Source organism: Cervus canadensis, chromosome 9 (genome assembly GCF_019320065.1).
Source record: "Cervus canadensis isolate Bull #8, Minnesota chromosome 9, ASM1932006v1, whole genome shotgun sequence".
NCBI lineage: Eukaryota > Metazoa > Chordata > Mammalia > Artiodactyla > Cervidae > Cervus > Cervus canadensis.
Window position 1 is genome coordinate 39937268 of NC_057394.1, and position 14546 is coordinate 39951813.

Here is a 14546-nt window from a genome sequence, read left to right on the forward strand (position 1 = left end):
CAGGATATTACAAACACAAAGAAATTAATCAAAATTTTGCCTGAAGCTATTTTAATAACAAGATGCCTCATTGGCCCATTCTATCTCATTAAGTAGGGTAGTATGTAGCATTTTCATGGCACATATCAAAAAATACTTCTGATTTCTAGAGTTCCAATTTTTTAGAGTTACCTGTAGATCTTCTAAATGAAGTGGCTTATTTTGATATTTCTGCATTTTGATATTAAATTTTATAACTATGAATATCCTATAACTTAATGCATATCCCTCATTCATTCAGTCATTCAAAAACACTTCAGATGTGGTTATTTTTACTAAGCATAGAGCTATATTATTATTTCTGATATGTTACCAATTATATTAGTGAAGAAAAGTCTGATTTCCTGCTCAAGGATTGAAGTAGTAATCTTTATGTCATTTTTACATGGCAATTTTTAGTATTCACATAAGCAAATACAAAGCTTTCTCAAAGGCTTTTAGTTGCACTTAAAATATACTAAGAAAGAAAAAAAAAAAAACTGATGCAGAGACAAGAAAGTTCACTCTGGGAGCAGCCCACCCTAAACCTGCTGTGTCAAATCTCAGAATTTCATTTCTCTCTGTGAGAATGAAAGAACTTTATCACGCTGAAACCTCTTTAAGTGTGCATGAGGCTACTTCTTCCCAGTAAATCTTTTATTCAGCAAATCATCCATTCTCTAGAAATAATTTAGGTTTTTACAGCAATTACAAGTTTAAAGTTTGGCTTCACGTATCTTAATGTCTTTTATTGTTTATGGTTGGAGTGCTCTAGTTTGCTGGATTTTGTTTCAGATAATTCAAGTATCATACTTGCCTAGTTTCCTAATTTCAAAATACCTTTGATACACAGTATTTATTTTGACATTTTGCGTTGGCTTTTAATTTTCCAATCACTATTATATTAAACATTTTAAAGTAAATTACAACACTTAATTGTCTTCCTTTAACTATGACCATCTTAGGGGTTTCTCATCACATTTTTCCATGTTTGTTTCTGAGTGGCCATTAAGCTTTTTCATTTGTTTCCATATTGACATTTCATTAAATACGTTTCTCATTTTTTCAGAGAGCAACATGCTTGAAAATACTGTCACAAACAATTTCTTACAGTTTGCTGATGAAAAAAAGTTGGTTGATTTCAAAACTAAATCCATGTAGAAAATTGAGTAGTAAAGAAATTAAAGTATAATCATGGATGGTGGTGGTGGCGGTGGTTTAGTTGCTAAGTCATCTCTGACTCTTGTGATCCCATGGACCTGTCAGGCTCCTCTCTCCATGGGATTCTCCAGACAAGAACACTGGAGTGGGTTGCCATTTCCTTCTCCAGGGGATCTCCCCAACCCAGGAATCGAACCCAGGTCTCCTGCATTGCAGGCAGATGATTTACCAACTGAGCTATGAGGGAAGACCAGTCATAGATGAGTCAAGTCAAACTCAGATCAACTCAGATCACACTCAGATCAAACATTAAAACATAATTTGCAGCATTAATTCAAGGTGCCTCACTAGTTATAGTAGCATCTGGGGAACAAACTATTCAATAATAATAATTGTTCAAGTTGTCTTACATGACTAAATACAAACCAATTGTTGTGGCAGCTTGCCAAATGTCCCTTGGGGCCAAATTTTGTCTTCTGGCTTAACCCCAAGATTTTCATGAACTCTAATGGAAGTTATGGATGAACATCAGAGAAAAAAATTATTTTCAAGTGAAATAAGGAGAAAATGAAAGCATTGTATTGATTGCTGCCTTTTTAGGGAAATAAACACACTGATTACCTAAAATCTAACAGGGATTGACTAAGCATTGTCATTTCAGGTTGCATGATTAAATAGCAATGAGACTCAGCATAGTACCATTTGTTTTTATTCTGCTAAAATAAAATGGCTAAAATTTCAAGGGATAAATGTAGCGATCAAGGATTCATTCCACTGCACAATCACCATAAGTCGTGATGGATTTTCTCACTAGATTGAAAAATAAGAGGTTTAATTTTCACTACAACAATGTTAATAAATGTAACCCTTTTTGAGTTTTTCCAGTATGCTAAATATTCTTCTGAGTTTTTATACACAGTGAATCATCACAACAATCATCCAAAATAGATACTCAAACTCTTGCTTTTATAGATGAGGAAACTAAAGTATAAAAAGAGGAGATGTAGATTTCCCAAGGGCACATGGTAAGTGGGCAGTGGATATGGAATTTGAGCCCAGATAACATGACTTTCAGTTCTTATTCTTAACCATGAAACTATCTCCCTAAATCAAGAAAATGTGTCACTCTTGAGGCTATTTTCCTGATTGTAGTATCAGCTGAAATAGCCCGGGCACATTATTTCCCATTTCAGACGTCTTTGCCTTTAGGAATTAATTGGTCACTATACCAAACTACTTGTAATTCCCCAGATATGTTTAATGAAAGTAATATGTTTGAAATATTTCCTCATATATTTTCCCTTCTCAGCAATTTAACAACTTTTCCTGTAGCCTTTTCTCCCTTGAACGCAAAGGTGAAGAACATAAAGAAAATAATAATAAAAACAATACAAAGAAAATCCTTCCCTGACAGGAAGGGCATAGAGGGCCTTTTTCTAACTAGGAGAGGGGAGGAGAGAGAGAGAGACAGAGGTAGACACAGGTATTTAGATAAATAGGTAGATAGGCTAATAACCAATTAGCCATGAATGTCTTGCTCTGGATTCCTTTACTCACTTCAGAGAAGTCTGTCAAACAATAAAAAGAATGGTTTGGGATTATTCCAGAAATTGTTCCTCTGACCTCAAGACAATGGAATGAGAAAACCTAAATTAATTTGAGAGGTCCCATGCCAATATGTGAGCCTGAACCAAAAATGGCACGGTTGGGTAGAGAGCATGAAAGAGCCTGACGCAGGACACTCCTTAATTCCCCATGACCTTCAAATGTCAAGAAAGAGAATCATAGGTTGTTGTGGGATGCTGCAGGAGTGTCAGCCAAGAGGAAGTCACCATGTGGGGCAAGTGAATCCCATAGCAAATACTCTGAGGTGGACACTCTAAAATCTGGCCAGACTAGACTTAGTTGAATTTCAAGGGGCTCAACATAGAGGGAACAGCTGAGTTTTCCAGAAGCCATACACAAGTTCATACAGAGAGAATTGCTGTAATTTCTGCTGGAAGATGTCCACAGAGCCGTCCAGAAGATGACATCTCCAGTGGAGATAAGTAAGAGCCCGTAGAGAAGGACCACACAGAGGAAAGATATTCTTTCCTTCCCACAATGAGATGACACAAGTCTTCCCTGTGCCATCTGGAGGCCATCAGAGGAGAAACAAAGAAATCGTAAAGAGCTTCAAAATTTCACAAGTTTCTCAAAAAAGACTATGTTTATCCCAAGGCAGGGGGCAGTGGTAGCGATGATTATGCTGTGTTTTGTCACTCAGCAGTGTCTGCCTCTGTGTGACCCTTTAGCCTGCCAAGCTCCTCTGTCCATGGGATTTTTCAGGCAAGAATACTGGAGTGGGTTGCCATTTCCTCTTCCAGGGCATCTTCCTGACCCCAGGACTGAACCTGCATCTCCTGTATCTACTAGAATAATAGTGGATTCTTTACCCACTGAACCATCAGGTGGTTCTTGTATAATATTTCAACAGTTTCAGTATTCTGTCTACTAATCAGTTAAAATGGTAAGGGAGGGGAGAGGAGTCTAGAGCCAGAAGAAATTCATTACTGAGAATCCTGACAGTTACATTTTACATGTACATTGTAGTTGAGGTGGGAACACTCCCATCGGTTGCAAGATAAATGCATCCCTCCACACTAACACACCACCAGCCATGGCCAAGAGAGGCAAGGAACTGGAATTTTCAAACATGGAGCTTTGGTAACAAACCAATCAACCTTATTTTTGCCATGTAAATAAAAAGAACTGGAAATTTTATGTAGATTCCCAGATTTACACTATTGAAACTCCTCAGGTCAGGCAACATTGCTGCACCTGAACTTGGATGAAATTAGGAATTTCTGCACAAAAAAGCTACCAAGTATTATAACCTAACCATTGTACGGAGTCAGGAAATGGGAACTCAACTTGTAAAATTGCAGGGGATGTAGTCACCATCTCTTTTCCTAGTGACTCTGATAGCACTTGCCCAGCTGGCCTTGGGAGTGGTGGCCTGCTCTCTTGGCTCATCTTTTCAAGTACAAAATTCCTTGCAGCACAGATAAGAGGAAGGGGAACTGCTACCTTGTATCCCATATTTAGGATTTGGTGATAGAAGATGCACAATTCTATGTTGATTAGTTTTCAATATTAGGAATGCTCTGTCTTTAAAATATCAGTTTCATTTTCTTTATAATACTTATGACAATCAAATTTTTAGTGTTTATTTAACAAACATTGAGTGAAGTACAGTCATAGCCTTTTGGAGACTTAAAACGTGAAGTAGAGGTGGATATTTTTGGTATTTGTATATTTGGAGTGAATATAGAACCTGAAGTGCTGTTGAAAAAAATTACTAAGCTTTAACAAACTTAACGCATGACTTCACTGCAGTTGTACATCCAACGAAAACAAATATAGTTCCTAATTAATTCATCTTAGAATAGCAACTATTTGTTCAAAATAAGCAGTTTAGGGAAAATTATAGATAATGACTTCTAGACATTTTAGTGTGTGGCTTTGTTATAATTTCAACCTTTATAAAGTTACTTTATCTGTTTTTAATGTTTTTCTAGGTTCTGTACTGGGAATTTTTCTACAGTCATGCTCTTATTGTCTTATTTTGGTGTTATTCAGTGATTGTACCTAATGTCTTATCTCAGAAAAAAAAGTCTAATTAAAAAATTATTTTTTAACTCTTTGTTCATATGCTTTCTTCTGTATATTTCTTATGCCCAGATTTTTTGGAGAAACTGTGAAATTAATTTCCTTGTAGTTTTCCTTCTTGGCCACTTTCATATTTAATTGTATCCACAATTCCCTCTTAAATTAGATTTAGCACTTTATGTAATTTCTGATAATATTTAGTCAGCCCTGTGATCTTGAATTTTTCACTTAGTCAATATATCATATATCAAATAATGTCCACTGGGCTTCCCAGGTGGTGCTAGTAGTAAAGAACATGCCTGCCAATGCAGGAAACGTAAGAGACATGGGTTCAGTCCCTGGGTTGGGAAGATCCCCTGGAGGAGGGTATGGCAACCCACTCCAGTATTCTTGCCTGGAGAATTCCATGGACAGAGGAGCCTGGCGGGCTACAGTTCATAGCATTGCAAAGTTGGATACAACCGAAGTGACTTAGCATGCACACACACACACATGTTTACCACTAGGAAATGCAAAAATGTATAAGACACATTTCCTCCCTTAAATGAGGGTCATACAGACACATACATGCAAGAACTATCAATGCAAAGAATTAAAGCATAAGCATCAGGTGGGTGAGAGGATTGGACAAAATTATCTCTAATATTTTTTAAGCTCTATAATCCTGAAATTGTCTCACTAAGTTCTTGAACATGACATGCTCCAGCTATTCTCAATGGAGAGTGATCTTCTGGACAATATTCACCTAGATATCGCCCCACTCAAGTTAGAGACTCATATTCTCGGATTGGACTACAGAGAGTATTTGGGCCAAAACTTCACTGGAAGCTTCAGTTCTCTATTTTAACCTTGAGTTAAGCAGAAAGAGTTGTTTAACATTCAGGTAAATACAGAACAATGCAGATGACAAATTAGGCAGAAGAGATGCTTTGAATAAATGTTGCAGTGTGAATGCACGCAAATGGTGGTGAGGTTGTAGCCAGTGACTGAACCTGTATCTCGAGTCTCCTGCGTTGGCAGGTGGATTCTTTACCACTTGAGCCACCTGGGAAGTTTCAGCCAGTAGCCAGGGATCACTGAAGTCAAGGGTGAATGTTGGGAAAGCAGTGAAAATAAAGCTAAATGGGAGATGGTGCCAAGTTACAAAGAGCTGTGAATACAGGTTAAGGTGTTTGCATTGTATCTTGTACATCGACATCTCTGAGATTTGGGGGCACACATTTTGAATTGGGTAGTCTGATATTTTTAAGTATTTGCTCAAGGAAAGAAATTGAGAAAAGTATCAGATATTTTGATAAAAGGGAAATTCTGTCAGAATCCCACATGGATCAAGGGAAGAATTAGAAGTTTGCAGGCTGCCTTTGGTATTTCAGTCTGTGTGGTTTCTAGCCAACTCCCCCAAACGAATGGGATGTGGCAGAGAAGAGGGACATGCTGAAAGCTTCTAATCATTCATACTCTCTTTAATCTGGGGCATTTAAAATGCAAGTAAGTGACTGGCATGGCAGCCCTCACTGTGCATTTCAAATGTATGAGTCAACAACAGTGGAGAGGAGGAAACCCACAAAGAATGTGGTAATGTGGTTTTATGATCCATCTGGCAAAGGTCTGTGATCAGCCTGCTGGAAAACCCACCTCTCGGCTATGTGGCACCTTTGGAGGTTTTTGAACAAGGAGTGGGCATGATCAAAGTGGTTTAATCTGACTTTTAAGGATTGAAATATTGGAATTGCAGAAACCAGTTGAGGAGTTATTTCAAGAGTTGAAATAAGATGTGATAAAGGTCTGGACAAGGGGGGAAAACAGTCTAGAGAGGAAGGAGCCAATACAGACAACTTTAGAGAGACAATTGATACGACTTGACTAATTAGAGGCATCACTGTTCAACACATGTGGCTTTTCCTTTGAACAAAACAGACCTGGTGGGTTTCAATCTTAGGTCCAGTGTGACCCAGTGTGACATGGCTGTAGGCAAGTCACTTCATCTTCTTGATCTTTACTTTCTTCATCTGTCAAAAAAGAATAATAACATCTCACCTGCAATATTGTATGAAATAGAGAGAATATACAACTTTGTATCTAGACTAGAGATGGCAGTGATCATCATTTTTTATTAGTGCTGTATATGAGGAAAAGGGGGAAGAAGAGATAGGGAGATGGGAGAGGAATGATATCTTGCACCCCAGGAACTGAGAGAATTGTGGTGCTATTGACAGAACTGTTGGGTCAAAAGCTTGAGTTAGTTCAAATATATTATGCTAAATGATAATTTTCTTAATTTGTCTTTATTCAATAGCTAGCATAACTATGCATAGCTGAACAGTATATTCAGAATGTGAATCGAATAGATTTCTCCAGAATAAAACAGGAAAAATAAACACAATGGACATGGTGTCCTGAAATAGCTGACAAGACTAAATGATTGAGAGGACTTCTCATTTCAGTGGAATATCCACTAATTTACTCTGTATTTTGCCCATATACTGAATGCTTAATGTGGGTTTAGCTGAATATACAATGGGTTTTTAGATTGTACTTCATCAAATGACCTGTAGGAGTTATCACTGAAATGCAAGTACTTTAGGAGCAGATTGTTGGGTGGGTCCATGTTAAGATATATATATATATCAGAAAGCAGTTGTTATGACTGTTGAGTCTAAAAAGAAAGGGTTATAGAAAATCATGTCTAAATAAGAAAGTGGGTAGAAGTCTAGGTGTACCCATCTTAATTCAGGTATCAAATAGTTTTCTCAAGGTATGTTAATCCATGATATAGTTTATGATTTTGCATATAGCTACCTAGAAAAAAAAATAACAGTTTTAAAGAAAGCAGTTGTGTAGAACTTTGGTCTTTTTATCTTGAGGACTAATGGGAATTTCTCCATCACTTTTTAAAAGACATTCTGTTGTGTGTAGTGAATTTTGTTAAAAGAGCAAGTTCTGAAAAGCTCTGACAGCCTCTGCAGCAAAAGATCCAAGATTGTCAGCCACTGAAGCAAAGACCTGAATCTGCTTTGACACTCTAGAATAGGCTTCTGGCAATGTTATGTCTTCCTTTTAGATGTTTGGATAGATCACACAGCTTAGAAATTTCATCACACATTATGCCTAAGTCATAAACAAATTCTGCTGAGGTAAGGGTATTTCTTAGTCCACAGTGCCTTCTTCGGGATTTGGAAACTATAGATGTGTCATTTGAAAACATCAGTAAACATTTCTTCGGGGCTTGGATATCCATTCAAAATGGCCTTTATAGATCTTTTGATCTGAGTTATCTGAAAGAACTCAGTACTATTAATTTTAAGCACTTTTTTTTTTTAACCAGTAAAATAGGAACATGGGACTTCCTTGGTGGCTCAATGGTAAAGAATCTGCCTACAGCATAGGAGAAGCAGGTTTGATCTCTGGGTCAGGAAGATTCCCCTGGAGTAGGAAATGGCAGCCCACTCCAGCATTCTTGTCTGGAAAATTTCATGGACAGAGGAACCTGGTGGTTTACAGTCCTTGGGGTCATGGAAGTCCGACACGACTTAGTGACTAAACAACAGCAACAACAAAATAGTGATGTAAACTGTTTGTGAAAAAGAAGTGTTTGTTTTTCACAGTAAAAAAAAAAAAAAAAGCAAAACCTTAAATCTTATGGAGTTTAGTTAGGTTATGTGCTAACTAAATGGCCTCCTCTCCCAATATGTCCACATCTGGGTTTTTATTCCTGAAGCCTGTGAATATATTAGGTTCTATGGCAAAGAAGAATTAGGAAGAATTAAGTTAGTAAACAGGATGAAGGTGGCTAATCAGCTGGTCTTAAAATAGATTGTTCTGGTTTATCCAGGTAGGCTGAACCCAGGTCTCCCCCATTGCAGGCAGATTCTTTACCAGCTGAGCTACCAGGGAAGCCTCCTAATTAATTACAGATGGCACTAAATGTCTAACAGGGAAACAAAAGAGTTGATGCCAGAGTGTTACGATGTGTAAAAGATTCAATTGGTCATTGGTAGCTTAAAAAATATAAGGGAGCCATGAGCCAAAATAAGCAGGCAGTTTCTAGAAGGTGGACAAAACAAGAAGTCAGAGTCTTCCTTAAGCTCCAGAAAGGATCACAACTCCGCCAACATTTTGATTTTTAGCCCAATGGGACCCATTTTGTACTCCAGAACTGAAAGATAATTTGTGTCATTTTTAGTCCACTAAGTTTGTGTTATTTTGTTAGAGTAGCGATCAGAAACTGATTTATACATGTCTGGATAATAAGGAAATTTCTGAATTTTTCTCAAATTTCAGTTAAGTAGAAACAAAGTTAATACATCCTGTAAAATAAAAATAATCAATTTTAGCTTCATAGAAACTTCATCTTTAAACAGTAAGTTAAGCATTTGTATTATGTATATATAAACATTCTTCAACTTTTCTGCTTCACGAACTATGTCTTATTTTCAAAATCTGCTCCAGGATCTTTTATAGAAAATATTTTTAGTTAAGTTCTATTAAATCTCACCTCTATTCTTTCTCCCCAAATTTTTTTTAGTAATTGAAGGTAATTCAAAATGATTAGTAATTATGATATAATTGAGTTTTGGTTTCAGAACACATTTCAACAACTATATTGAATATAATGCTGAAGTTAAGTAGAAAAGTAACATACTAAACTACCTAACTCTTACTGTATTTTGATAGTTTCCATTGACATGTAAGTATCAATAGCGTCCTGGGAGTTATAGAAAAGTGATCTTTCCCTTCACTATTTTATACCTGACCATCCAGGAATATTGGAAGGAAATTAGAAAAATGAGATACTTTATAATTGTGTTCTTCAAAATATAAGCATAACATGTTTTAGATTGGCCATCCTTAAGCATGTCTTGGAATTGTAATCAAGCAAACCAGAGAATCCTCTAAATTTGAAATGATTTTTACCTTTTTTATGCTACATTGTGATAAGATCAGAAGTTATTTCCTTTAAATAATATTTTTGCATTGGAAAACTTCAAACATATGCACAAGTAAACAAAATAGTACAATAAACCCCTGTGTATTCATCGCCAAGATGTAACAATGATTAACTCATGGCCAAGCTTGCTTCATCTATCTCTCACTTATTTTTCTCCTTACCACATACCTAATTTAAGCAAATACCACATTCATACTGAGGTGGCCAAAAGTTCCTTGGTTTCCAAATACAAATAAAAGACACATTTCTCATTCTCACCAAGAGCTTTATTGAACAATGTATTCACCATTTTGTTCCACTACCTTCTGCCATTTTTTCGGCAACTTTATAATTCCATGTTCCCAAAACATTTTTATCTTTTTGAGCAAAGAACTGTTCCAGGTACCCCTTACCAGGGAATTGAATGTTTCCATTAAGACAGTTTTGTAAAGACAAAAAGACATGGAAATCTGAAGGTGCAATAGCTGGTGAATATGGAGGATGAATCAGAACTTCCAGCCAAGCTGTAACAGTTTTTGCCTGGGCGTCAAAGAAATACGTGGTCCTGCATTATCATGATTTAAGATTTGTGCATTTTCTATTGACTAATTTCAGACCCTTTTCACCAAATGCTGCTTGCAGTTGGTCTAATTGTGAGCAGTACTCGTTGGAATTAATTGTTTGGTTTTTCAGAAGAAGCTCATAATAGAGGACTCCCTTCCAATACCATTGTATACTCAACATCACCTTCTTTGGATGGAGACCAGCCTTTGGCGCGGTTGGTGGTAGTTAATTTCACTTTCCCCATGATCTCTTCTGTTCCACTTTTCATCTTCCATCACACTTTATTTTAAAAATGGAATGTTTTCCTTACTTTTCAGCAGAGAATTGCATGGGAAATGTGGTCAAGAAGGCTTTTATCGCTTAACTTATGTGAAACCCAAACATCAAAGAGATGAGTGCAAACGAGCTGGTGCAAATAATTTTCAATGCTTGATTCAGATATTTGGAGTATGTCAGCTATCTTCCAAGTGGTTAACATCAATTGTTCTCAATTAATGTTTTGATTTGATTGCTATCAACTTCAACTGGTTTGCCTGATTGTGTGTGAGCATCATCTAGCGAGAAATGCCCAGCATGAAACTTGGCAAACCACTTTTGACATGTTCTATCAATTGTCGTACCTTCTTCATACACTGTACGAATCTTTTTTTTGGTGTTTCAGTTGCATTTTTACCTTTCTTGAAATGATAAAGCACAAACACTGAAAATGTTTTTTTCTTCCATCTTCAATATTCAAATGGCTACACTAACATTCACCAATTTCCATGTTTTTTTTAAAATGCCTGATGATATGACAGCATCTAACGAAATTGTTTTGAATGAAGTTAAAGATAACTAAGCACTATTAGAACCATCCTATGGAATAAAAAAGGACAAAACCTTTAACCAACCAGAATCCATATGAAGTCCATACATTATGAATGATTGACAGGTGCCATAAGTGTCTTTTAATCTATGGATCTCCATCCATGTCTTTCTTTTGTCTTGTCATTTATTTGGTGAAGAAGCCTTGTCCTGTATCCTGTAGAGTATCCTCTCTTGAGTTTGCAGATGGCATGTTAATGGTATCATTTGATGTGTTCCTCTGTCCTTATATACTGATAATTGGATTTAGCGGCCTTGTCTAGTTCAGGATGTTGCCTGACTGCTTCTCTTTTTGTGACATCAACAGAATACATTTTATTTTTTTTACTTTTGCTTGTAAATGAGCAGCCCCTCCCTCCCATGATAATGGAAAATAATACCTTAAGGGAGAAAGAGCTTATTTTTAAAAAGAGCGAATAGCTAGCTGCTAAAAAGGGAAGTGAAAGGTGATAATTTAAATAATAATTTAAAAATCAAAATATAGAATTGTTTTTGGTTGAGAAGACATTATCTCCCCAGATGGTGCTAGTGGTAAAGAACCTGCCTGCCACTGCAAGACACATAAGAGATGTGGGTTCAATCCCTGGTTCAGTAAGAACTCCTGGAGGAGGAAATGGCAGTCCTCTTGGTATTCTTGCCTGGAGAATCCCGTGGACAGAGGAGCCTGGTGGGCTACAGTCCATAGAGTTGCACAGAGTCGTTACATGACTGAAGTGACTTTGTATGTGTAGGCATGCATATCTCCACCCAAGCTGAAGTAGAAAGACCAGAGAGATCATATATGAAGGAAGATTGGGTGGAGCACAGTAGGCATTGCCATAAATAACCACACAGCAATCAATATTTATTGTTCCCATGTCTGAGTTCCCGTGAGGATAAAAGTGAAAGATAACACGAATGAGGAAAATCCTATATATCTGATATTGCATGCATCACTTTTACTCAAAGTCCCTTTGCAAGAATTTCACCACATGGTCATATTTAACTGAAAGGAGTCTGGAAAATAAAGTCTGTCTGCAAAGATATTCGATTGGAAAGAAAGGGAGATGGATTTTTTGTGTTTATTAGTAGCCTCTGCCAGTTTTTTCTTATTAGGGTTATCATGATGGTTAAATAAGGTTATCTATAATATAATATAGTCAGTCGCTAAGTCTTGCTAGCAAAGAGTCAGACACTACTTAGCGACTGAACAACAGAAATCTATAACAAGTGCTTCTATGATGCTTAGCACTTTGCAACTACTGAAAAAGTGTTAGCTGGGCTAGTTGTTTGTTATATGACCCAAGTATCCTATGATCTAAACCTTAAGGAATCAAGTGATTAAGTTACTGGTGACTAATGAATGCAAGCATATATCTAGTGAGGAAATTGATGAAAATATCTGAGAACTAGAGCTATTCTTGATTCAATAAACAGTAAGCTCTTACTCATGAGATAAACAATCTACTGGAAGCTTCATATTGCTTCAGTAAACCTCCCAACAACTTAACTGAATTAAGTAAGATTACCCCTGTTTTGAGACAGAAACACACACAAAATTTAGGAGAAATTGATCCAAGATCACATACGTGGGGCATGTTGGCACAGCGATTGAGCAGGACTTTGCTTTATTTCTTGAGCTTCCCACTATCAATTGCTCTGTTTCAAGGGTTGGGGGAAAATAGGAGATATTAAGAAATAAAGTCAATTGACAATCATATATGGAAACTTTGGATAGCAAGTCATATTTATGAGAAAAGAATTACAAAGAGATGAAACAAGAAGATTATATCTTTTAGATTACATCAGAACCACTAAAGGGAAAAAAGGTAATTGCTAAAAACTTAACTACAAAAGTTATCTTGGCATTGTATTTTGTTTTATTTATGGATTGCTTTAATGAAGTAGTTAAAAATCTGTTCAGTCTTTTTCAAGAATGATCTCCGTGTTTCATAAATTATAACCTTGTCTATAAAATTTTCTGAATAATGGAGAACCCATAAAAGAAATTTCTTGCAAACAGAAGAATACATAAAGCCAGTTAATCAGAAACCTATTAGTGAACATCAGAAATTTCAAAATTATATAGCAAAAAATAGTAAGACTGAAAAGGATTTAGGATGACGGGGAAAATGTAACTTAATGTGAAAGGAAACAGTTGAAAATGTTTTATTTTTGTAGAATCAGTCATATTCATATATTTTCTGAATATATTTGTATGTGTGTATACCACATCCTACTTTCTATGTATAATTTATGTGCTTATAAATAGTCTTAAAAGAACAATGGGGAAGAGAAGCCGGCTGGACGGCGGGTGCGGGAGTGGGGTCAGAATCGTGTAGGAACCTGAAACGTCTTGAAGTTGTCCGAAGATTCTTCAATCACTATGTCAAGCGACACAGATATTTCTCTTTCTTCATATGATGAAGATGAGGGATCTAAACTTATCCGAAAAGCTAGAGAGGCACCATTTGTCCCCATTGGAATGGCAGGTTTTGCAGCAATTGTTGCATATGGATTATATAGATTGAAGAGCAGGGGAAATACTAAAATGTCTGTCCACCTGATCCACATGCGTGTGGCAGCCCAAGGCTTTGTTGTGGGAGCAATGACTCTTGGTATGGGCTATTCCCTGTATCAAGAATTCTGGGGAAAACCTAAACCTTAGAAGAGGAGATGCTGTCTTGGTCTTGTTGGTGGTGCTTGCTTTAGTTAGACATCTCATATTGAGGTTATATGTTTATGCGGAAAATAAATGGTTTGGGTCAGACAAGAACATGGTAATTTGAATATTGGCTTCCTTTCTTGCAGGCTCGATTTGCCTGGTGACCAAGTTACTGGTGACTAGTTCACTAGCTAGGTCATTCAGGGGAGTCAGATCAGCACAAAAGAAACAAGTCACTTTTAAATACACTTGATAGTGGTACCTGTCCACCTTCTTAAACCCTTCTGTTGAAATTAGTTCTAAAGAAGACAACATGCCAGTCCTGAAAATGCTCCCAGTTGCTGCAGAATATCATATGCTTTTGATGTAATATAGGAATCCTATTTACCCCAGTTAATTTAACTTTCTGACTGCCATGTGGACTGAGTACTGTTTTAAGGGCTGGTTGGCTCTTGAGGAACCCTTTCAGAACAGTGCATGGAATACAACATTATAAACCTCCCTGCAAGTCTATGTGTGTTTTTAAACCAAACCTAAAAAGCTGGTAACAGAGCCACTTTGAAGTAGTATTTATTTTAGAATCATAGTTATAAACATGAGAGTAACTTAAATTGTAGATCCCTTTTAGCTCTTTTGTAATTGCAGAATTATATTTTGCTGCTGTTATATTAGAATAACTTTAAATTATTTTGAAACATGTATTTTAAGTGCTAATGA

The 14546-nt window shown here is 36.6% G+C and overlaps 1 protein-coding gene across 1 annotated transcript; it reads left to right on the forward strand.

Moving 5' to 3' along the window:
- Positions 1-13459: 13459 nt before the first annotated feature.
- On the forward strand, positions 13460-13940 carry LOC122447502 (HIG1 domain family member 1A, mitochondrial). The gene has a single exon (XM_043478153.1). It carries the CDS (start codon positions 13551-13553, stop codon positions 13830-13832), a length of 282 nt encoding a protein of 93 aa, XP_043334088.1. The 5' UTR covers positions 13460-13550; the 3' UTR covers positions 13833-13940.
- The last annotated feature ends 606 nt before the right edge of the window (positions 13941-14546 follow it).